The 25,899-nt window shown below is 38.8% G+C and overlaps 2 protein-coding genes across 2 annotated transcripts in view; one reads left to right on the top strand and one right to left on the bottom strand.

Moving 5' to 3' along the window:
- Positions 1–25,899, bottom strand: part of coro7 (coronin 7) — a 192,673-nt gene that overhangs the window by 52,300 nt on the left and 114,474 nt on the right. The gene's annotated exons all lie outside the window — the stretch shown is intronic.
- On the top strand, positions 342–24,777 carry vasnb (vasorin b). The gene is made up of 3 exons (XM_073813794.1): positions 342–558; positions 9,489–9,527; positions 20,924–24,777. Exon 3 carries the CDS (start codon positions 20,952–20,954, stop codon positions 22,974–22,976), a length of 2,025 nt encoding a protein of 674 aa, XP_073669895.1. The 5' UTR covers positions 342–558; positions 9,489–9,527; positions 20,924–20,951; the 3' UTR covers positions 22,977–24,777.

Raw genomic sequence — 25,899 nt, forward strand, 5'->3', positions numbered from 1 at the left:
ATTTTAAACATTAAAGCAGATCAAAAGATGTCAACTTTATAAACTTTGACCTTACTTACAATGCTTATAAATAGGTTCAATATTAATATTTTAAAAGCCTTAATTTGTAGGGCTCCATATTAATTTTAAACATTTATGTTCTTATTAAAACATTTTACTAATCTAACGCTAGATGTAAATAAAGTCTATGCAAAAGCAGTGCATGTGTGCACATATATACCGGTCTGACCAGTTTAAAGCAACCGAAAGAAAAAAAAACACTGGCAGCGCTTCGAGTACGCCGCCGGTGGACACGCGCGCGCGCCCGCTCCCAGCGCTCCTCCCAGTGTGAAGTTAAAGCGCTCGCGCCCAGAGACGCTCAGTTTCACGCGGATACTGAAGCAGGACGCATTAACAGCAGCATTACGCCTCAACTCCGATGTCTTGTATGAAAAACGCTTTATTTGTCGTTTGGAGAGAAACTCGCGCTTGTGGATATATAAAGGCGAAACAGACGCGGCGCGTTCGGGGGTGTTGCGGCGCGTTTCTCTCCAACTCGCTGCTGATGCGCTTGAGCTGGTGAGTGAAATGCAAAGTTTAAATAGCCTAGAAAAACTCTGGCATTAATTATTTTCAATATTTAAAAGGAAACCTTGTAGATGTAGTGTCCATTATTGTGTAATTCTTAAAAATGTAGACGTCTTTATCCAGAATAAAACCTTGCAGAATAAACCAGATTTATTATACAAGTTTATATTTTATAAATAATTTTTGTTTTACACATATGTAAGTTAACCATGGTTTTAGTAAGTTTTTGATTTGTTGTAAAACCACAGAAAAACGTACGTCTTGTTACAGTAATCTTATGGTAATACAAATGGTTAATAATCCAAAACATGGTTACTATACTTTTACTACAATTGCACGTGGTTATACTTAGACTATACTATAATAAAACCATAGTAATTTTCCTAAATGAGCAATATGACACAAGTTCCAATGTTTTTCTGGAACTTTGGTTACCCATTCAGTGTCTGTATACATTGCATTGGTTAAACAGTCTGCAATTAAATAAAAGTTGTGTGTTTAAAGTTGTGCAATGCTTCACTTACTGTTAAATCTATATGCATGCTTGTTTTAATGCATTCTTTAAAGCAGAGAAAGTTTTCATAAACTAGAGAATAAAACGTTTTGTGCATGCTCCAAAACTGTTTGGCTCCAGATGAAACCTTTATTTCAAAGAGTATATATGATGCTTTTTAAAGGGTATATAATCATTGTGGGATAAATGAAAAGCTTTGCATGACCAGTGCAAACATTTTGTTGACTGGAAATGAACCGGTGACCGCAGCAGGACAGACACACTTCGTCTGGACCGCGTCGGCTTCTTCTAAAGTATCTTATTTTGGTGCAGTTCGCTTTTATTTTAGCAGTGCGTCCCACATCAAACTCAGGCACTCTAATGGTTCTGCAAACAAATGGCTAAAAACAAGTTTAATTTTATCTGCTCGACAGGAGTTCAAAGGTGGCGCGGTGACAAAGACAAATCTGTTTGGTCACACGGGGCGTAAAGCGGATTAAATGTTATTATTTCATGTTTCGACTCTTATGGAGTGCAGAGATTAGTTACATAGACTAAGGAATTAAGCAGTAATCTTGTGTTGGTCATAGAAATTTAAAATACACACTGCAATATTATAATAATATATTCTGCGGGTTTTATGTCATATTAAAAAAGACCGAAAGTCTGAAATAGATACCAGAAATATGTTTATTAATCTGTATATATTACAGTAATATCACATCACATGAAGAACCGGTCATTGTGATAAACATCTTTGCGTGCCCAAAAAGGTTTAGCAAAAAAATAAACAACAAAGCGTCCACTTTTCTTTCAATAACTTCACACCGGAGGATTCATTTAAGCACAATGCTAGACTGTTTTGCTAAGGTCTTTCCAGGACATATATCTGTGTATTTGTTCCTGGAGAGCAGTTGTCAGTTTGTGCGTGTATTTCATGCCAACCTCCGCTATCATTTCAATTGGTTGGCACTTGTAAATGTCAGTAAGAAGTCTAAAGCAGAGGAGATTGTGTAGACACTGAAAGGTCTGAACGGAAGGTGAGGGAACGTGTTGTGCTGGAGGATCACACAGGATATTAGACAGGGGGGAAAACAAATATTCCTCAGTCTGAAAGACTTCAGACGGCATTACACTAGACATATTCAACTTCACTGAAACTAAACCTTTTGTCTTACTGACTCATACAGTGAATGAGGTGATAGCATTCATTTTATTATCCAAAAAGAAATAGGTAGCCTAAAAATCCCATCCATGTCATATCAAACACTTATGACTTTTTTTTAAAAAACAAAAAATGCATTTTTCTGTCTGTTCCTTACACAAAGCTATTATACGGACTATAGTACAGGTTGTCCAGACCATTGTTATTGTAATTTTGTCCTAGCTGTCTAAAAATATGTCCTCAACAGACAGTCATACAGGTGTAAAAAATGTGAGAAAACTGAGATTGAATGATGATCGAACTTCAACGCAAAAGTGTGCTGTATTTAAAGGGATAGTTCACCAAAAAATTAACATTCTGTCATTTACTCACCCTCAAGTTTGTATAAATTACTTTGTTTTGCTCATCCAATCGAAAAATGCGTGTAACCAAACAGATCCGGGGCACCATTGTCTTGCATACTACGGAAGTCAATGGTGCCCCAGATTTGCTTTGTAACAAAAAAATTCAATTGTGTTGAGAACAAAATGGAGGATTTTATACAGATTTGAGGGTGAGTAAATGATGACAGAATTTTCATAATTTTCAAAGCAAAAGTGTGAGATCCGAACAACATCTCCACATGTGCTTTATTTAAAGGGATAGTTCACCCAAAAATGAAAATTCTGTCATCATTTACTAACTCTTAAGTTTGTATAAATTACTTTGTTTTGCTCAACACAAATGAAAAATGTTTGTTACCAAGCAAATCTGGGGCACCATTGACTCATAAACAGTAGTACGATTTTTCCTACTATGCAAGACAATGGTGCCTCAGATCTGTTTGGTTTCAAACTCTTTTCGAAATATCGTCTTTTGTGTTGAGCAAAACAATGAAATGTATACAGATTTGAGGGTGAGTAAATGATAACAGAATTTTCATTCTTGGATGATCGTTCCCTTCAAAGCAAAAGTCTGCAGAGACAAACATCTCCACGTGCTTTATTTAAAGGGATAGTTCACCCAAAAATGAAAATTCTGTCATCATTTACTTACCCTTAAGTCTCTATAATTTACTCCTTTTGTGCTCAACACAATTGAAAATAATTTGTTACCAAGCAAATCTGGGGCACCATTGACTTCCATAGTATAATTTTTCCTACTATGCGAGACAATGGTGGCCCAGATCTTTTTGGTTACAAACTCCTTTCAAAATATCATCCTTTGTGTTGATCAAACAAACAAAAAAATGTATACAAACTTGAGGGTGAGTAAATGATGACAGAATTTTAATTCTTGGATGATCGTTCCCTTCAAAGCAAAAGTCTGCAGAGACAAACATCTCCACGTGCTTTATTTAAAGGGATAGTTCACCCAAAAATGAAAATTCTGTCATCATTTACTTACCCTTAAGTCTCTATAATCTACTCCTTTTGTGCTCAACACAATTGAAAATTGTTCGTAACCAAGCAAATCTGAGGCACCATTTACTTCTATAGTATGATTTTAGATAATGGTGCCCCAGAACTGTTTGGTTACAAACTCCTTTCAAAATATTTTCCTTTGCGTTGAGCAAAACTTGAGAATGAGTAAATCATGACAGAAGTTTCATTCTTGGATGATCTATTCCGGTAAACAAAAGTGTGCAGATCCGAACAACATCTCCACATGTGCATTATTTAAAGGGATAGTTCACCAAAAAATGAAAATTGTGTCATCATTTACTCACCCTCACGCCTCTATAAACTACTCATTTTGTGCTAAACACAATTGAAAAATGTGTGTAACCAAGCAACTCTGGGGCACCATTGACTTCCTCAGTAAAGGTTTTCCTACCAAGCAAGTCAATGGTGCCCCAGATCTGTTTTTTTACAAACTTTTTTCAAAAACTCTCCACATGTGCTTTATTTAAAGTGATTGTTCACCCAATAATGAAAATGTTGTCATAATTTACTTACCCTCAAGTCTGTATAAATTATTTTGTTTTGCTCAACACAACTACATTTTTGTTACAAAGCAAATCTGGGGCACCATTGACTTCCATAGTATATTTTTTCCTACTCTGCAAGACAATGGTGCCCCAGATCTGTTTGGTTACAAGCATTTTTCAATTGTATGAGCAAAACAAAGTAATTTATAAAGAATAGAGGGTGAGGACATGATGACAAAATTTTCATTTTTGGGTGCACTATCCCTTTAAAGATAATGGTGTGTAAACAGTTTCAAAAACTACGAAAAGTCGCTTTAACCTGGAGTTAACCTCGTATTATCTAATCTCCGGCACAATAACATTTAGCTTTGTGACGATCACTTGATACGGATAATGCAATTTGTGTCCACTGAAGAACCCAAAACTGTATGGTAGCCGCCCATGCCAGCTCTCCTCAAAATAACAGTGTCAAAATAACATCCCTACGGTATTTCCCTACTGTTCTGTCCAAACATCATCGCCCACAGCACAAAACACAACCTGGGCCTTCTGCTAAACATACCACTCGAATACGCGTGCAACTCAGCCAAGGCAAACAAAGACATCTTAAAAGTCATCTTGAAGACCACCACCCTGTATTTCAGTATTTCTCTTCATGACTACATTAACATATTGAGGCTACGTGGAAGGAATGTGTCCGTCTGAATGTGTCTCCTGACATGTTATTAATGTTTACACACTTTTGTCGGAAAATGTAAAGGTCTGGTTGTCAACTCTTGTTTGGTTTGGCCTGCGGGGAGACACTTGATTATTTCAGAAAAGACTAAAACAACATCGAATCTTACTTGAAGCGTGCCAGAGAGTGTGCAAACACAAGATGTTATCCAATTTGTAAATATATATCATAATAAGAAACCGGACACTAACTTAACTGTTAATCCTACATTTGGCCCTCAAACTAAAGTAGCAGAACCAAAGGAATTAAAATTAACCATTCGTCTTATCGTCTGTTGAACCTTTTTTGTCGTTTTATTACTGGCACTTTCTATAATTTGATGAATGCTCCCAGATGAGCAGCTTTAGGATGTCCTGCTGGTTTTAACACCAATTAAAAACCCAGTCCGTCCTTCACAACAGCAGGATTAAGAGGTTAAAAGTCACAGCGGAGGTACTGACAGCGCACAGAGAATGGAGAGACGGGGGTTAGTCAAACAGCGGGCGACATCAGGGAGTCGACAGGGCAGAAAAAGCAACACTTGTGAAAGAATGCTTGTCTGCGTTTGCCAGGGAGAGTCACAAAAGCTCTTCAGTAAAGGACGGAGAACCCGAGCGGTAATTATATGCCTTGGCACGTTTGATAGGTCTTAAAAAGTCTCCGAGAGCCGTGAGGAGAAACCGGGATCTTCCAGGTGTACCACAGCTCCTTTAGGCTGGTCTTAAATCAACCCTCGAGCCACGAAGCAATGCGTGCGTTCGTAGCCCAAACCGAATTGAAGAAGACCTTGGAGATGCAAGGACCACATCAAACTCGGTATAAGTACACACACGTGCACGCATCTTTTCAGCTCACTTCTCATTTCGTGCTTGCATGCAATGGGATTTATTTCTGTGTCTCGCTGCTTCGTGTTAAACATTCGGCTTACTGGCTTACAAAAATCAGAAAAATGCCCCTTAGAAGACGACGGCGAGGTCGTGGAGGGGGTCACATCTGCACGAGCCGCCGCAAATTGCTGCATTTTAGCCAGGCAGTAAAAAACCTAAAGACTTTAATCTAAGGTTGTAATTACCTCCTGACTGAACTATAATTAGGAAATGAGCCTTGAACCGAAGACGCAGAACAGCAGCCCCGGCGTCCCACCACGACCCTGAACCCTGTGCCAGGGTCAGATGGACTCGATCAACCGCTATCAATGACCAATGCCAATCACCACATGATGAACTCATTAAAACCATTCTTCTCATCTTTTTCTTCTTTTCAATAAAGTTTTATTCAGCTTTTGTGATGCACTACTAAAAGTCATTTAAGTTCGAAAAGATAGGATGGTGAATGAGTTGAACTCTTCATTACCGGTTACTTGTTTAATGCGGTCTGTGTGGGTTGGTGTTTGTTTGAGACGCTGAGGGTCAGCGATCGGTGCGAAATGTGTTGCACGGTTTGCACAAACACACATGGGGTTATCCAGCAAACACACATGCTTGACCGCGTGTCCGCATACAGTAGACACACATGTGCCCAAGCGTCCTTCTGCAGCTATTTCAGTAGAGGTTAATGACGCTCATATCTGCTTTCAGGCGACACTGTGTGCGAGCGTGGGTTAGGAAATAGATAACATTACCAATGCTGAATAAACATATATACACTACTAATAGAAATGTCTGTTGGACAAATACACAGCCAAATCATAACATCGGACTTAAATATTATTGCATGTTTGGATGCTATTATTTAAGTCATTTAGTAACATGATATAAAAATGCAAAGTTTGATTTCACACGATAAAAAAATAATAAATATTGACATAGAGCAATACAATAAATGTGGATAGATAAGCTCAGATAATTCAGAAACATTTGTTGAAAAACGGCTTACTGTAAGCATTGACATAAGATGTTATAGCTTACATGCGTTTGAAACCAAAAGCCATGGGTTCAAGCCCAGGGAAGACGCATACTGTAGTGATAAAATGCAAGTAGCTTTGTATGAAAGCATCTTCCTAAATGCATTAGTCGGACACTTCAGAAAAATCTTGATTTGCTTTTTTATCTAATCTCATCATTCCATGAAACAAGTGAGACATTCATAAGATCTCATTTTAATCATCAATGTTTTTATCATTACTGTAAAATAGTACAACCACAGATTCTTTTCATCTTTGTGTGTGTGGCTTAGTCAAAGCGGTTTATAAAGTCGTCTTTAATTTGGACATCTCGTCGTCGGATGAGTTCTGACCACTACAGAGCGACACACAACTCGGTTTTCAATGCAAACATCTTCAGATCATATCTCTCTGCTGTATGCAGACATGACACGCGATCCGGCGCGAGTCACGCACCTGACGCGTGCAGGTCACTTAATATGTGTCGAGTCAGAAATACTTAATGTGTAAATATCTCGTTTCGGGTGTTGCACACCAGCGTGTCATGTTTAATACATGTGGCGTTACGGACTGAATCACTCTCGCACACGACTAAGAAAAATATGTGTTAATAATCTGCCAACAACAACTTTGGTAATGGACAAAAAGTGGACAAAAGACCAAGAAACACTTTGGGTTTTATTGAAAACAGAAGTGAATGATGTGATTTGTTTATACTTCATTCCAGCAGTTCAATTCAGCACAGTAAATAATGTGACTGTAGCCTACACCAATAGTATTATATAGTAAAACGATGGTACTGCTATATATGTTACAGAATATACTATTTATATAGCATCAACTTTTAAAGTAAATTCATATTGGGTTTAAAAATAATTTCAAGTTACTATTTTAAATCTTGACCTAATAAAAACAAGTCAAACTTATTTTGATAACCTAATGTAAAAAAGCCGTATTTTTATATAATTTTACAGTGCGTTTTTTTTAATGTAAGGGTCAAATTTCCTTTTAAAAATCAAAAGATATAAACACAAAACACGTTTTGCAAGATTCCCCTTTACTTGGTTTTACCATGTTAAAAAGTATTTCCATGTAATTGCTATGATTACAAAGAGGTTTACAAAGAAATGTAATTTAAACACAGATCTACTAATAGTGCTGTCAACACACCTGTTATAGATATAAACTGTAGGTACTTTAATAATCACCTGTGGGCAAACCTGAAATGCTGTGTATGACGTGCAGGTTTTTCTAGGGCTTAAACACAGTTTTCGAGTCTTTGGTGTGGATTGTTTTGTTGATGCTTCTCATTATAAGTTTCAGTAAATTTCTCCATGACATAAAGTCTGAAACATGCGTAGAAACGTGACCGTATGATTGTGAAATGAGAGGTTGGTCACAGACACGCACAAACACCTGACGACTCCGGGCCGGATCCGCACCGGAGCTGCCGACTTCGGCACGGATCCGGCCCGGAGTCGGGAACCTTGTCGTATGCACCAAAGACTTAAAATTATCCAGAATGATTACAGACTAACTCTACATTAAAAAAACTGTACACATTCATATAAAACATTTACTTTTTGTACTGTAGAGTTTTGTCCTAACTTTTAGTGGCAAATTTGTTTCCGAAAAAGAAGTAAACCAACAACATCAACACACAGAGAATAATATAGACATTAGGGCTACCACCGAAAACCCAGTTAAGACAGAAACGAACATACTTTAACACGTCTGAATCGATACTGCAGGACAGGGAACAGCGAGAGAAGCCGTCGGCCAGCATTCCACAGTCAGGTCACATAAACACTACTGACAGACCGCAACGCTCCACTCAACGCCTCTGAAATCTGTACACTTTAATGACAGCACACTACAGGCTATCTCTATCTATCTCTTACTTCACTCATGATGCACAATGCAACAGTAGCTGCGTTTCCATTACCCTTTAAATTGCCCAAATTGACATTGCACACTGAAAATATGGTTAATGGAAACACGTCAATTTCACAAAAAGTTTTTCAAGCTCGCATGAGGTGCTTTTTTAGGCAATTTGGAAAAGGTGTATTTCGCAAAATGGCCATTAATGTTTGGATAACACTCCTATATCTTTTTTTATTTAAAATAATGTATTATTATTATTTTCAAGAAACACCTATACATTGCCGCTGCCAAGTATATATTTCCCTGGCACTAATGTTTATCTCACGTCTCCTTCTGTTAAAAATAATGCCTAGCGCGGTGGATGTGATATTAGTAAACCTACCAACATAAATCGATTTGATGTTTTAAATGACTTATCACGAGAGGAAAAACTATGTTTCATTCACATATCATTGGTTAATGGAAACGGCGTCATTGCGCAATAGTCTTTTGTCAACTTTAGATAATAACGCTTAAGTTTTGCACAAATCTGTAATGGAATTGCAGCTTGTTATTCAGCCTAAAACCTTTTTGCTACTTAAATAACTGCATAGTGAAGCCAAGAAAAGAAAAAAAGTACAAACGTACCATGAGTATAAACAATAGTAATAGTTAGCGTGCATAAGATATGCACTTTTATCCAAAGTGACAGTGCATTACAAGTGCATTACAAGCTATACATTTGAACCCATGACCTTTGTTCTGCTAACATTGAGTAATAAGTACATTTAAGGAGGTGATTGTCCAAAAACATGTAGACAAACCCACCTTCATCCATTAACATCATCTTGAAACAAGCAGACCATGACCCTTTGCCTTTTTTTTCTTACAGAGAGAGAAGACAGAAGGAAAGATATCCCATCAAACAGACTGGTGAGTGCACATACCTCTTTAAAAAGCCTGTATTGTATGACTATAAATGTTTTTGCTAGCATAAGAGACATTCTGTAAAGAGGCACTTCAGCGTCCTGGCACGCCAAGTTTCCAAAACCACACATTTGGCTAAAGCCGTAGCACGAACCACAAAACATCCTGTCCCAGTGAGTCCCATCTCAAATGAGACTGAGGACTTAATGAAAAGCTTACTAGTAAGTAAATGCATGTTTGTGTGCTCAGTCATGCAGAAACGGGGGGTAAAGCTTGAACCCGGGGTGATTCTGACTCTAATTTAACGCACCTGAACCCATTAAGATAATCGGGGCTTTTGAGCTTCACTGGAAAATTGCAGGCGGATGTGTTAACTGTGAGCTGTAACTCAATTTGCATACTTTTGCTATGCATTGAAAGTATGGACATCACCGGTGATGAGGAAGTACATACTGTACCGTACTTTTGAGTGTGCAGTAAGACAAGGTGCCAGTATTGAGACAAACTAACCTAAAGTTAATACTATTTTGAAAAAAGGACTCCCTTTCCTTTTGAATATGTATCTGCGTAAATATGATCTCGAAAACTAAAATAAATTGGTAAATGCTAATGTGCACCTTTGTTTAAAAGTAAGTGTATAGTCAAGTGTTTATACAACTTAATGAAGGCATGTTTCATTAGTGGAGTGTCAATTCAAACGTGAAGCGAATCTTTTCAAAATTCGCAAAAAAGTAATTGCAAATTAATGCAAATTAAGTACGTTTCCATCAAGTTGTTCGAGCGAATGACGATGGGATTGGTAACCAAGTAACCAACAGTAAATAAAAAAACAAGGCACGCTTAGAAAATGGAAACAGGACTGCATTTATTTACGATTGGGTAAGTTATAAATTTACTAGTAGTGCAACTTGTAATTGTCAAACGGAATGCTGAGCACAGAAGAAGGAATGCAGAAATTTTGATGCAGGCGCTAGCAGCAAGGGCATTGCGACGACGTTGACCATATATATGATAAAGACAACATCAGCTGATAAACCTAGACGATCAGTCACGAGGGTTCGCTACATTCAGAATTTATTCTGCAAATGCGTTTCCATCTCCCATTAAATAAATATATAAATAAATATCAAATTAAATAAATAAATAAAATAAAAACTCAATGGAACGTAAAAACTTTTTTGTGAATTTAGGGATTTTCCATTACTTGTTTCTTGAGCGATACTTCAAAATGCGCATAAATCAGGGCTATTGCCTGGTCATCATGCTTGGTTTGAATTTTAGGGTGTCTGGTATTACGTCACCCGAGATCGGGCATTTAAACGAAACTACAATAGGATCCCTGTCCCTATCGTCCCCTTTATTCCCATTTACTCTTTATCGCATAAGTAAAAAACAAAAAACTCAAGCGAGCGTAAAAACTTTTTTGTGAATTAATGGATTTTTATTCGAAATTTGGCGTTTCCATCACTCATTTCTTAATGAGCAAAAAATGGGGTTAAAAAAATCTTAAAATCTTGGATTGACTTTTAGGATGCCTGGTATTACGTCGCCCAAGATTGGCTTAAAAACTAAACTACAATAGGATCCCTGTCCCTATCGTCCCCTTTTTCCCATTTACTCTTTATTGCATAAACCATCTCAAGCGAGCATAAAAACTTTTTTGTGAATTAAAGGATTTTTTATTCAAAATTTGCCGTTTCCGTCACTTCTTATGTGATACTTCAAAATGCGCAAAAAATCGGGGTTAAAAAAATCTTAAAACCTTGGTTAGACTTTTGAAGTGTCTGGTATTACGTCGCCCGAGATCAGCGTATAAATCAAACTACAACAGCATCTCTGTCCCTATCGTCCACCTTTATTAACATTTACTCTTTATCGCATAAGTCAAAAACCATCTCAAGCGAGCAAAACAACTTTTTTGTGATTTTTATTCTAAATTTGGTGTTTCCATCACTTTTTATGTGATACTTCAAAATGCACAAAAAATCGGGGTTAAAAAAATCTTAAAATCTTGGTTGGACTTTTGAAGTGTCTGGTATTACGTCGCCCTAGATCGGCGTATAAATCAAACTACAACAGCATCTCTGTCCTTGTCGTCCCCTTTACCTTGTTTCAAACAGGACTGTAGAGGTATAAAAGACAAAAAGCCAGAGATTGATAAACATGATCACGATTTCACCCGTGTCTTGAAATTCTTCCTTTCCAGATCAAGTATTTGTCTCAACACTTTATCTTTCCGCCCTGATCATCAGGTTGCCGTTTAACATAAAAGCTGAAACAATATTACACATCGACATCCTGCTTATATTTGCTTTACGCTAAGCCTGCGAGCGTTGATCTACATATCCAGTCTCGTGAGTAGAGCAAAGGTGATAAATTTGACTTATCACAAGCCAACCTGACTTCCAGCACAACGCTAAGATTTACCTAGCCTACAAACACCCAGTTACACAAACACAGGCGAGTCGACCAAAGCGCACACACACACACGCCCCTGCGTACTGTATAAATTCAAATGTTTACGCTCAAATATTGATTACAGACGTGCCAATGCAGGCATCGTGTGCTTCAGTGACACAAAACATGTGGTTCCTATCCATTAACCCTCAAACATGCAAGCAGGGCCCTACAAGTCGGTCCCATCTCGGCGTGCTGACGGATGAGCGAGTTTGACTGTGCTCCTGGGATTGGTCAAATTGAATTTGGCAAACGCTTTAAAGCAAGGAGGAATGTTTACAGAGCACACGGTTAGCACTACGCAAACGAGAGCACACTTTCTACCCCTCTCCGAAAACCTCTGCTTTACGGGTCTCCTCGGAGACGGCAGATTTAAAGTCGTGCCATAAATGTTATACTGTATGTGGATGTTGGCAGATGTTGACGGGTGTCAGGTTAACGGTAGACAACTACTACTCGCAGTCTCAATGGCATCACTGTCTGTGGGGTCTCGGCACCGCACCAATGAAAAGGCACCGCATTCTTTCATAACACAGAGGCGATAGATTGATACACTCGTAGTGTTTATCCCATCTGTGTTCGAAAGATGTGCACATCTGTGAGCTGTAGCCCCAGGGCTACCGGACTTGAGAAATCACCAACGGAAAACAAGCCAGTTACACAACTAGGTCAACGCTTGCCAAACTTCCCGATCGTTCGGAATGAGGAAAAGGCGCCTTTCCAAATACTTTCATCATTGACACACAAAAACATGCCTATACTACACATTTTGACATTTTCGACATTTTTTAAGATGCACCTACTAATTATTTTAAACAAAATGAAGACAAATTTGTTTTTAATGATGTACACTCACGTGAGCTAAGGACTGCAGTTATATAAATACTTCTCATGTCTTTATCAAGCATAAATAAAATTCAACAGGAATGACTAATATAACCAAAGATTGGGTGCTTTAAAATTTTTTGCAAATTAAGGCAGATCAGTGGTCGCCAAAAATGACGTACTGTACCTTTAATTGGCATAGACAAGACGGTCGTACAGGTGGGGTATCAGTTTGATATGTTATTTTAAGGCAGTAAGTATCATGTATGTTTTTGTGTATAGGTCTTTTTAACAGATAAAGCCCGGAGTATAGTTTGTTTTTTACGTGAACGTACGCGCACGGTCGAAAACACGCGTACAGTGCGCTTGACGCAAATTGCGTCAATAGTACATGCGCACCGCGCGTAATTTAAAGGAGATTGTAGTATGTAGCTTAGGAGATGTATTGCATTTTGTCGCAATGCACACGAGTCGAATGTCTGTGTACACGTACATAAATAAACTATACTTTGCAATGTTGTGTGTTCAACCGTGCGCGTACGTTCACGTAAAAAACTAACTATACTCCGGCCTTTATTTGTTAAGAAGACCTATACACAAAAACACATCTGTACACGAACCCTCGCGTATGCATAAAACTGAACTACACTTCTAGCTTAACTCGTTGTTTACGCTCAACATGATGTTTTGCATTCCATCACATAAAAAGTCAAAAAATAAGCTAAACGTCTGCTAACCGAGACTACGAAACTGTCACCGACCTCAGATTCACCTGGCATGACCGTTTTAAGCCTCGTGCTTGCTCGGATTCCTCTCATTCCCGCTTGTTGACTGACAGCACGCATGCCTTTATATGTAAATATGCATACATGACCGGCAGTGTCAAGAATGCGAACCGTTTACTCGTGGGGTGATAAAGCAAAGCGAGGTTAGGTCAGTGCCCATCACCAGACTATCAGAATAAGCGACATTACGGACAGAGGTGAAGGCTACGTTTGCTTCCTCTAAGCATAGTCTATAAATATATATTCTGTTATCTACGTGAACTATTACAATTACAAAACAACAATTAAAGTGTGTAGCGCGCTCAAACCTCTCTTGTTTGATTGACAGAACAGGTCGAGTCACTTTAAACAAATGTTTGAGGTTACAAGTCACTTAAAAGGAATTTAACAAATGACACACACCAAACAAAAACGCAGGTTACGTACGTTCACCCTTAACCCAGAAACTCTTTCTTTGGGCTTTTTTGTTTGCCATTATTGGCTATTCTCTATCTTTTCCTGCTGGCATTTAAGACATCACAGCACATCTCAGGGACTACGACCCAACGTTGGCCCTTACACAGACATACACATTAACACTTTGTTTCATACCACAAGACTGTATGCTCAACACCGCGGCGCCTTCTTGCCGCTTAAGAGCCGTTAATACTGACAACAGTTAAATCACCGGAGGTCGCCAAGCGCACTATTCAAATGCATCGGGCCGCCTGCCCGCACTCCCAAAGCTATTCGACAAATTGTGGTATTTGCATTAAACTCAAAGTAGAGCTCATAAATAGTCAAATTTGGTAGAAATTAGTTATTAAGATATTGTTTTTCCAGACAGGAATCGTTCACTTTCAATAAATCTTTATTGAAAGTAAATGTTAAGTAAGTATGCACTATCCCTTTAAGAAAAGCTAAGAACTGGAAGATCACTGGAAAGTCACCACTGTAACCCGAGTAAAACTAAAAGGTCACATTTTATTCCATCATTGAGTGACTTATGACCCGTGGAACAAACCCGTACCCCACCCAACTGATCTTAAATCAGATTGTAAACTTTGCAAGGTTATCAACTAATTCCTAACTAGACCGTGATTAATGGCGACGTGTGGACACTCCGAAACCGATAGTATCTAACACTGTATGCCAGCTGTAATATCGACAATGCATGGATTGTGTTTCTATATCAACAATCTCTCCATACGGTGACTGAGTGGAGATGTGTTGACAGCGAGGCATTTTTGCCATTTCTGGTTCATTTATTGAAGCAGATCTTTAATCAAGTAGAGCCGCGCAAACAATAAGTGTGCATGTTTGCCAGAGGCTTCGTGTTATTAATTCCTTAAAGCACTTGTAAATCCATTTCCTTTTGGACCGCTTAAAGTCCACAGTTGAGAGGCAAACATCTGCTGCATTTGCGCTCACCCACACATATTTTCCCCGGGGCTTGCGCGCGGAGGCTGCAGTTTGGCACACGCTGTTGCATCTGCGCAGGCACACGTCCGGAGCATCGGGTTTCAATGCACCCCGAGGGCGACAACAGGTAAAAAGCACCTGCCCCGCGCTCGGGTTTACGGGTTTGTAATACAACCTTCATCTAACTGCAACAAAACTCATCCCTGCTGGGATGTTGGAGGCATCACGACAACATGACAGTCAGTGAGTGCAGCCAAAACACAAAAGACCAGACATGCCTCCTGTAGCCTGCAGACGCACAACTGGTTGAATAGCGAACACTGTCGAGTCTTTGTGTCTTAAATGAGTGTGTCAGGCTGAGGTTGTGGGTAAAGATAGTTATCTGTACCACCGTGAAAGATCTAGGAGATTGTTTTCAGTACCTTTACTACAACAACAGAGATTGATGCGGACCTTAAGGGGTCGTGTATAAATTCCACACCCTAATGAAAAGCAAAAGGGGTCGTGTGGAAATTCCAAATTTCGTAAACAATAAAAAGATCAAATAGATTGAAAAACGTTGTTTTTAAGAAACAATCATTAATTGTATTTTTTACAGATGCTGTAGATAGTTTGGCTAAACCATGATTGCTTTTATCAAAGATTAATCTGGCATGATTTCTAGATCAAGTGAAGAGATAAATTAGTAGTGTGTGTGAAAACCTCCACTGCCAAAAAATAAATACGAAACGTTAGCAGACATCCATCTGCTTTGTGCTCAGTTAACTTATTGAGGTTGCATTGCTAGTATTCATAACAGACAGAAAGCATTTAACCCACTGAACGTAAGGAGTATTACTCATAAGATAAACAATAATGCTTTATTGAATTGTTACTTCTACAATGCTTTTCATGGAAGGCTACATCAAGTTTAGCAGGTATTGTCAAGCTGCTAAAGTGATACTCCATAAAATGCACGCATAAAATGGCACAGTTTAACATGGCTGACAAGATTGATGATGCTCTGCCCGTTTGCATTGTTTCTTACTCGTTTGACATTTATCTCTTCTTTCCTTGTGGTGTTTCTTACTCGTGCTGTCATGCATTAGTGTTTTATGGGCGCACACTGTCAGGTTGAGGGATGGCGCTGGTGCATTGTGGGTAACACGGTCCAGCTGTGGTCAGGTGAGGCATCTGACAGGAGATCTCCTGTTTTATCTCACAGGGACAGACAACAAAGGGCAATGGATGCTAGGATTAACCCCAGACTTTTCTCAGAGCTTCTATGTAACTACTAATATACTATCCGGTCCCTTATGTGTATACAGAGAGATCTATAGATGATATGAAAAATATTTCTGTGGAGGTACAGGATCGCAATAAATTTAAATTATGTCATATACTCATCTACACATTCAGTACAGAATATAAATATTTTATAGTATATATATATATACACAGTATATATACACTTTATATATATACACTTTCTAAAATATGCAGCATTTTTTTGTCAAATCAACATTTATTTTTATGTTACTTTAACTTAAAAAATTAAGTTAAACAATTTCAACTTGATTTCTCAAGTTATGACAACTTTTTACAAGCCGAAACTTAAAATTAGGGCTGTCAAAAGATTAATCGCTATACAAAATAAAAGTTTGTGTTTGCATAATATATTTTTGTGTGTTTTATTACTATGTATATATAAATACACACATACATGTATAAATTAAGTTATTCATTTATTTATGTATATTTTTTTAAATGTATATATAATATATAAATAATATATATATAATATAACATATATTAAAATTTAAATATATATATAAATATACAAAATAACTATAGACAGTGCACACAACATATATTATGCAAAAAAAAAACTTTTATTTTGTATGCAATTAATCGTGATTAATCCTTTGACAGCCCTACTTAAAATAGTAGTTTGAATGACTTGCAAAACCAAGTTCATGCTGCATTTTTTATTTTTTGCATTGTGCTATTTAGCAAATATTTGTCCATATTCAATGAATCTCGCAAACTAAAAAATAAACATTAAAATAAAAGTCTTTTTGAGTGTTTTATATATTTATAAGTGCTATATTTTAGGTGATCTAAGCAAAAAAAGGCTTTTGGAAACATGCAATCCCCTTTCTAAAGATAAGAGCTCTTGATGTGAGTCTTGTAAAGCTTTTATTGTTTTGGCCCACTTCAGTCTCTCACTTCTGGCATTGGGCACCCCAAAGTCCTCTTTCTTTCTCCCTTTCTTGATTCCATCTTTAAAATTTCAGTGAAAAAACAATGTCACAGAAAGCTTTTATTTTACCATGTCCTTGATGGATGTTTCTATTGTGCTATTTTTTGTTAAAAGCTGTTAGCAATAACGTTCTTAGGATCGGCCTTCTATTTAAATCAACAAAGTTTCAATGGCAAATACATTTCTTTGAATGAAATGCTTCCACCCAGAAATATGCAAAGCACCAGTTGTTAGAGCGACAGAAAAAGAGGAACCAAAACAGACTTACAATACAATCAGACCCTGAGAAATCCCTTCTGGTCTTCCAAGAAAGTCTTATTAGGAAAGAAAGCCCTTCAAAATCGGCCAAAGAATGCTTAAACAAAACGTTCAAGTGCTGGGGGTGCAGGAAGGAGTTATAAAGCCAAAGCCGATTGTTTACCGTAATGACTTCTTCATCATAGAGACCTGACAGGTCAGTCTCTATTATTGGCCTCGCGTCTCCACAACCGAGACTTTTGAATGGCCAGCAAAGGAATAACTCAAAGCTGGTTTGAGAGCTTACGGGCAAATCTCTGAGATGTGTTGTGTTCATCTGCTGCAGGAGGACAGAGGACCTTCAAGTGCTGGGATGGGGGTTTATATGAGATCAAGCTGCACAAGAACTCCCACATTGTGAACGCTTGTTGCCAAAAGATGAGAGCAGCTGGACTGCTGATTAGATTCTTCATGTGATGGTTTACAATAGGTTAACAGAAACACTAAATAATTTAAAAAAGACCAAGTTAAAATATGCAATCTTCTTTCATTTTCATATCTGCTCAAGAATCTCTTGGCTGTATTATGTGCAATACCTCTGTGTCCCTACACCAGTGATGCGCGGGTCAATGTATAAACAACCAGCACCCGACTGACGTTTTCTACTAACCCGCCCACAACTCGGACTGCAAAAAATATATATATATATTGTAGTAATTGTTTAAAATAGTTAATTGGCATCTTTATCTCAAACGACCCGATCAACCGTGACCCGAATATCATAAAAAATATTTTTTGGACGGCTCGTAACCGCGGGTGACCACTGGCACCCGCTCATTTTGGATCAACCCGTGCATCACTGCTCTACACTCAGTATTGGTGAAACTAATATATAATATAACCTTATTTATATAATAGCTAATACATCAAATGTTACGCTATCTGGTTATTTTAAGACATTTCACGGGTTTGGTGTCGAAAAATAATGCATACCTGTGGAAACTTTTTTCAGCCAATCAGAATAAAGTATTACACAGGCATGTGGTTTATATAAAAATAATGCATACCCGCGATGTAATTTGGCGTCATGCCGCATTACCACCTTGCATGTGCATTATTTTCAAATAATTCAAGACACTGTCATCAATTATTCCTTACTTGAAGTTAATTTTTTCACGTTGCGCCTAACCACCCTAACTTGATGACCTCTAGACATGGGTCTGGTCAATCCCTCCATACGATATTTATTTGCCCATTTTATCATGCTTTAACTCTCTCAGAAAGGGCATGCATGTTGTCGGTACGCTTCTGATAGCACACAGTTCCAACCAAGGCCATTCTCACGGTACTCTGAGAGCAAAACAGCATGAGACAGCGACGACCTGCGACCCCCCCATGATTAACTGCCCATAAACCACTGCGCTCCACCTGTTATCAGGTTATCTGAAAGATCTCCATGTCTTTTTCCCATTACTTCTTCTAGTAAACACTGTAGACCGTCACACATCACTGAATAAGGCCCAGCGAGTTCTCGTTGCGATTTTATCACAATGTCCCGGATAGTTCATTGGTTATGGAAAACATGCATTTGTTAATTTTTGGCAGTTAAGAGTTGACTGGTGTAATCCTGTACTCACTCAGTCAGTCCTACAAGATCGAGTCAGTCATCACTACATCCCTTTACTAGAACAACAGGTTTACTGTGTCAACACGTACAAAAAGAGAGGCCAAATCACATACGAGAGACGGAAAAATATCAGTGCGTCCAGGTTAGAGAAAGTCGAATTAACTAGAAAAGGCAAAGAAACAGTGCACACCTAACAAGCAAGGGATTCGTTTCTGGAAAGCATGTGCGTGTCTGGCAGCCGTCCCGGTATTTTCTGGTTTTATTTGCGACGAAACCCCATTACAGAAGTTGCATCACATCCGTCAGCGGGACGGAGCAACAGGAATGTTTAAACCTGCTGTACTGCTTTCAGACCTCCTTTGAGCAAAACTAAACATATACCAATCATCACTCCCGGTACGACTGTCCTCGGGTGACCTAACATCGCTTAGTGATGACATAAAAATTACAATACATGCAAACGTGAATCGTGATGTTCTAGGAAGTAATTTGTGAAGCATTTGTTCTTTATATAAAGATTACAGTTGTCAACGTGGTCATATGTTGTTTGCCCATCACTGATGTGACCAAAAATAATCTTCGGAGTTGAGATCACCGGCAAGGCAATGAGATTGATGCTTTAACAATGCAACAGGGACATGAAAAAGCTACAATCTCTCAGTACTGTCCAATAAAACTGCCCGAGAGAATTTCACCTCAACGTGAACTTTTAATATAACCCCCCACACCAAACACGCATACAGAAAGAAAATTAAAGCAGGAGAGAGAGGGAATTATCTCCAACCCTCCGTTTTCAAGGCCAGATCCTGCAGTGACTAATCTCCCATGAGTTTCCCGAACTCATTCCAGTCTCTTTCATATCCTTTATCTCACTTTCCCTGACTCTCACTTTCCTCCCTAAAGGTGTCGGAGATCATTTGATGAGCTCTCTGTCTGCTGTTCATGGCGAAGTCTGAAATGGTTCTAAAAAGTTTAAGACCGACTTAACTTTTGTCATGTATAATCCTCTTTTAATGGCTTTTTACTGTAGCAATACGTGTCTAACAAGTACATAGTCGACCTACTGCATGACTGTTTGTAAAAAAGATATAAATCATTCATTAAAGCAAGATAAGGAGGTGAAAAGCAATGACTTGGTGGATGTGTTTGTGTGCTGTTAACAATGATGGAAAAGCTCCTGCAATACAACTGCAATTGTGGGTCTTTAGTGCATTTAATAAAAGCACTACACTCACCCCACCAGAACGCTTACAGGTTACTTTGTAAAGCTGATGTCCAACACGTCATCTATACTTTACCAATTTCAATTTTGTTATTGTCATATATCAAAACTACAAAACTGACATATAAGGTCAGGATAGTTTCAGCAACAGGTTGTGTCGTGACGTAAGGACCAGCTGAAACTTCTTTCAAACGGAAGTTTCCAGCTGGCCTTTATTTCACTACCACGACCTATTGTTGGAGCAGATTCATGTGAAGAGACCTTGCCTTTGATCACCCTTTAAAGGTATTCAGTCTAAAGCAACAGTTGTAATCCTTTTTACGCAGCCACATGAAAAGAAAGACCTCAAAGACTCGGTAAAGCATAAAGACAAATACAATGATGGGTATTGTACAGTACTATTGTACAGTATTACCTGGTTTTCAATTAAAGCATGTAAAAAGTCACCTTATTCATAACTTTTAGACTTGAAGTATCATTGATTATAATGAAGATGTTTGATTTTGTTACACATCGTAAAAGACAGGTGCACCTGTTCATGAACATCTAACTTTGGTTGTGTAAATGTTTACTCGCCATTCATTGTTTTTTTGTGTGTCTTTGCAGGTTGTGAGGGTTGCATGTAGGCAGCAACATGAAGCCCTTCCTCTCTCTACGGCTGCCCCTTCTCCTGTATCACCTCTTGTCGTTCCTGGCACTGGGAAATGCCTGTCCGAAAGACTGCTTTTGTCATATTGAAGACTCTGTGTTTTGCACAGCTCGCAGGGATCCAAAAATGCCCAGTGACATGGCCCCAACAATCAAGAATCTATATCTCTTTAAAAATGGCATAAAGACAGTGTCCCAGGAGGACTTGGATGGGTTGGGCAACCTGGAGATGCTGGATCTAAGTCAGAACAAGTTGACGGAGCTGCCAGACCGTGTTTTCGAACCACTGTCCACTCTCCACAACCTGGACCTTTCAGGCAATCAGATTGTCCACATATCCCAGGATAGCTTTGCTGGACTAGACGTTCTGGAAAGGCTTTATCTCGGTGACAATCAAATCGAGAGCATCCATTCCGCAGCGTTTGATAGACTGGAGCAACTGCTGGAGCTGAAGCTACAAGGAAACAAATTGACCATGATACCTGCTCTTAAAATGCCCCATCTGCTTCTACTGGACTTACGGTTTAACAGCATCCCCTCACCGGGGCCAAATGACATCCAGGCACCTAAATTGGAGTCACTGAAATTGGGTGGGCTGGAGCTTAGCAGTCTAAATGAGGAGCTGCTTGGAAATTTTAGAAATCTTCATGAGCTGGACATCTCCAATAATTACTTAACCATCTTCCCACACATACTGCGGGAAGCGACGGGCTTGGTTACTCTCAGTTTGGCTGGAAATCCTATGGGCCCTCTAAACTGGGATGACTTTGAGAAACTGGTAGAGCTTCAGGAGCTAGATATCAGCAATCTGAGTCTACAGGGGTTGCCAGAGAACTTAATGCATCTTTTTCCTCACCTGAAAAAACTGACTGTTGCTGAGAACCCATTCAATTGCCTTTGCAATTTGGCTTGGTTTCCCAACTGGGTTCGGAATAAACAGATTCAGTTGTGTCGAACAGAAGAGACACGTTGCCACTTTCCCCTTTTAAATGCTGGGAAGGTGCTGGAGAGATTGGGACACAAAGAGTTTGGATGTCCAGTGACTACAATTCCTACGAAACGGGTAGTAAAAACCACTGCGGCACCTCCACGTCTGATCACCAACTTACCGAGCACAACACGTGCAGTACTCCTTGCCAAACCTAGTGACAACTCTTCTTCTAAAACTGACAATGACCCTCCTCCTCCCCCTACCCCAAGTACTAGCATTGACCCAGACCTAAAATTAACCTTCTGTCCATCAAATATCTGCCTGAATGGAGGAACATGTTGGCTGGACCATCAGGGGCAGGTGAAGTGCATCTGTCCTCCAAGGACATCAGGGGCATACTGTCAAGAACAAGAAGAAGAAGAAGAAACAACTCCGCTTGAGGACTTCCCTACTGCCTCACCTGAAATCATGGCAACGATGGTAACCACCTCCACCATACTGCTAGACATTCATCGGTACATTGAGATGCGCCCACACATACGTGGAGTACGGCTAACTTACAGAAACCTCTCAGGACCAGACAAACGTCCCAAGAGCCTCAACGTTCCACCTTCGTACCCTGAGTACACACTGCGTGGACTCCAGCCGAACTCCACCTACTCTGTATGTGCCAGTCCACTTGATGAGCCTGAGACCAGGGATAGTGTATGCACAGAGGCCAAGACAGTCAGTCAGCAATCAACACAGACGGAAGCACAAGTTTTGGACGACTCAAAACTCACAACGATGCTCATCCCGGCAGGCGCCATCCTTCTTCTCTTAGGTTTAGTAGCCATTGCTGTTGGGGTTGCTTGCTACATGCACAAAAAGAAATCAAAGAACCACCTGGACTTAGAGTGTCAACCCTCGCAGTTGGAGCTAGAGGGTATGGAGAACGGGGCATTACCTCAGAAGCAGGACATCATCTCCTGTCCATCAATAATGCAGAATGGTGGTTTGGACTATGAGGTGCCACTCATGCAGGATCATTGCACTTCCAACAACAACACAAACAATTTGAAGCTCTCTTATTTCGGATAACTAAAGAATTGAGTTCTTAACATGCTAAAGATGGCCGTTGGCTTGCCTTAACCTTTAAATAAAACTGTACCTTTGAGTGGGACCAACCGCCAGGTTCTCTGTAAAGAGATGGTGGCATTTACGTAGGTCGTCCCTGGTGCAAAATGGCGTTCCCTTAAGTGCCTTTTTATATGTCTGATAAAAAATCTCCATTTTTAAATAGTAGCCACTCCTAAAAGGACACAAGGCTGACTGAAAAATGTTGGTGATGATGTGTAGCACCTGTGTGCAGCTCTATTGAACTGTACTAACTGTGAACTCAAAAGTCCTACATGCGAGAGTAGGCAACTGAAGACATGGACTTCTAAAGTCAAACGAAGGCTGATGTTTGTGATACCTTTTTTAACTGATATGTTTTGTGAAGTTGCATTTTTCTATTTGCTTAGACTATTTTATATTTACTTTTTGTACAAAATCGTGACTGTTACCAGGCTGCTCTTCCCCCATCTCCCACGACTTAAAAAGCAGACAAAACATAGGATTGAAAACTTTGAAGATTAAAATGTACGACAAAGTGAATCAAAAGCTTTACTTGGATTGACTGACATTTCTTAAGTAGCCAATAGTCTGACTCGAAACTTAATCCCTCCTCTATTTTTTAACCCCTATCGCCACCACTGCCCAGAAAAATTAGACTCAACTAAAGTTAAACCGTCTGACAGCCAAATCAAAAGGAGATGAATATACACAATGCTCTGTTTATAAAACACTAGAAAACTTTCATCAGAGGCTATACAGATGTGTCATACTAACGTAAAATCTTTTTTAACCATTTATGTACCAAACAATGGTTCAAGATTGAGATTCCACATCTGTATGCAATATTTACTATTAACTTCACATGCTTATACATTCAAAACACTATTTGAAAAGTTGAGCTTTTTAAGTGTAGCTACAGCAGTGGTTCCCAAAGTGGGGCCGGGCACAAGATTGTGCAAGGGGGCCCAATTTTATGACATTTTATATAAAAAACACTAATTTATCACAAATTCTGTGTAATTAAACCTCAGAAAAACAAGGATACTAACTAACAGCACTACATTGAATTATTTAATGTTTTGTTTAATTCAAATTCTAAGTGTAAGAAGGTTTTATGTCATGAATTTTTTTTGGGGGGGGATGCAAAGGGATTGGTTTGGGAACCACTGAGCTACAGTAAGGTGTGACTGATCTAAACTAAACCAAAAAAAATGCAAACACACTCCAAATCTTCATAATCTATCGCCTGCATGCAAAGTGGAGATGTGAACAAAAACGATTTACCAACAACCATATCATCACCGACTTTTGTGAAACGTAAAATGAGGGACGAGTTACAGATATTGTAGGTCCTTATGAGTTTTTAAATGTTTTGTTTACCTTAAAATGCCAAAGTGAAAGACAGTGTGAGCTGTGCTGATTTACCTCTGTGAGGAAATGTGTTACTATTTTAGCACTTGTTCTACCACCTGTCACAATATAGTCATTGTTCATACCTTTTGTTTTTTTATAAAATGTTAAAAAGATGTAAAAAAAACAACAACATTGTGCTCACAGATCCATCTGCTGCCTTCTGCTTTAAAGAAGGATCCAAACTGGAAAACGAATCTTTTTAACAGTATGAAGTATTGAAAATATTTGTGAATATTTTTGATAAGACCTGCCTCTAATTTTCCCTGTTTAATTTGGGAAGTACTTTTTTATATTCGTCTTCATTGAAATGTGTGTATATTTGTTTCTATTCTCAAAAAGCTGCAACAAAACGAATAATAAAAACATTCAAATAAAACTTTTCTCGCGTCAATTCGTTTACTGACGTCAAACGTGCGTCTTGGTTTATTTGCCAGTAAGATTTAATAAATTAAAATGTTGTTTTTCCCAATGCCACCCAAAGCAAACTTTTATGAGGAATGCTGGAATTCGAGTAGCAGGGATTAGGTATTCAATTTTTTCTTTATAGAGAAAGCTCGAGATAAACTGTGGAATTTTTATTAAAAACAAACTATTGGGTGCACGTTCACCCGCATCAACACCACCACCGGATCCAACATAATGAGCATTGAGTTCTAATATACACATCCTTTATATTGACCAGTTTTACAGGTACACACGGCAGGGGTTCGAAACACAAAAACACACAAACATACTTCTATTACTGAGGTTTGCACGGCACTAACTATTCATCTGTTGTGGATTAAACCTCGTTTAACAACACAAACACATTAAACAGCCCACCGCTGTCCAACAGTAACAGCATTTCCATTTGTAATGAGCACAATCTTGTCATAACAATTAAAACGACAAAAAACTCTCACAAACTCAGCAGGCCCTACTGAGTCTCTGCGCTTTCTCTCTAACACTAAAACAATAACTAAGAAACAAAGTTCTGGCCTCGGCCGAAAACCTTTAACACGTGTTACAGCAACACGTCATCCACAGCACGCTTAACACAAGCCGGTCTGTGTATGTGCGTGTGTGTGTCTGCTTTCCAGCTTTTCAATAAAAGAGCTCCTTTATTCTGTGAATTTAAGAGACCTGGTCCTCTGGCTCGACTCCAAACCCAGACGCGGCTCAAAGAGTCCATTGTAGACTTTTTAAATTATCTTCCCCAAAATTCCACAGAAAATTACTGCAGAATAAATATTGTTCAGCTCCTTAAGCTTTTGTCATTCGTTTTCCCTTTGCTGCAGAGGTAAGCGGTACTACGGTACAAACGCCAGGGCTTACAGGAAGAAGTGTGTTGTTGAAGTAACAGTTCCCCTCACATTTTTTACTTTGAATGTTTTTGTGTCTTATTGCCATCATAAATATTTCAGCAGTAAAGCTTACAACATGAGTAGACATATGTTTGATTTAGCATGAATGAAAACAAGACTATGAGTGTCTAAACAGTCTACACAGTTAC

This window comes from Paramisgurnus dabryanus, chromosome 3 (genome assembly GCF_030506205.2).
Source record: "Paramisgurnus dabryanus chromosome 3, PD_genome_1.1, whole genome shotgun sequence".
Taxonomy (NCBI): Eukaryota; Metazoa; Chordata; class Actinopteri; order Cypriniformes; family Cobitidae; genus Paramisgurnus; species Paramisgurnus dabryanus.

Excerpts from the sequence above, each read along its gene's own strand:
- vasnb (XM_073813794.1), top strand. The coding sequence starts at position 20,952 with ATGAAGCCCTTCCTCTCTCTACGGCTGCCCCTTCTCCTGTATCACCTC.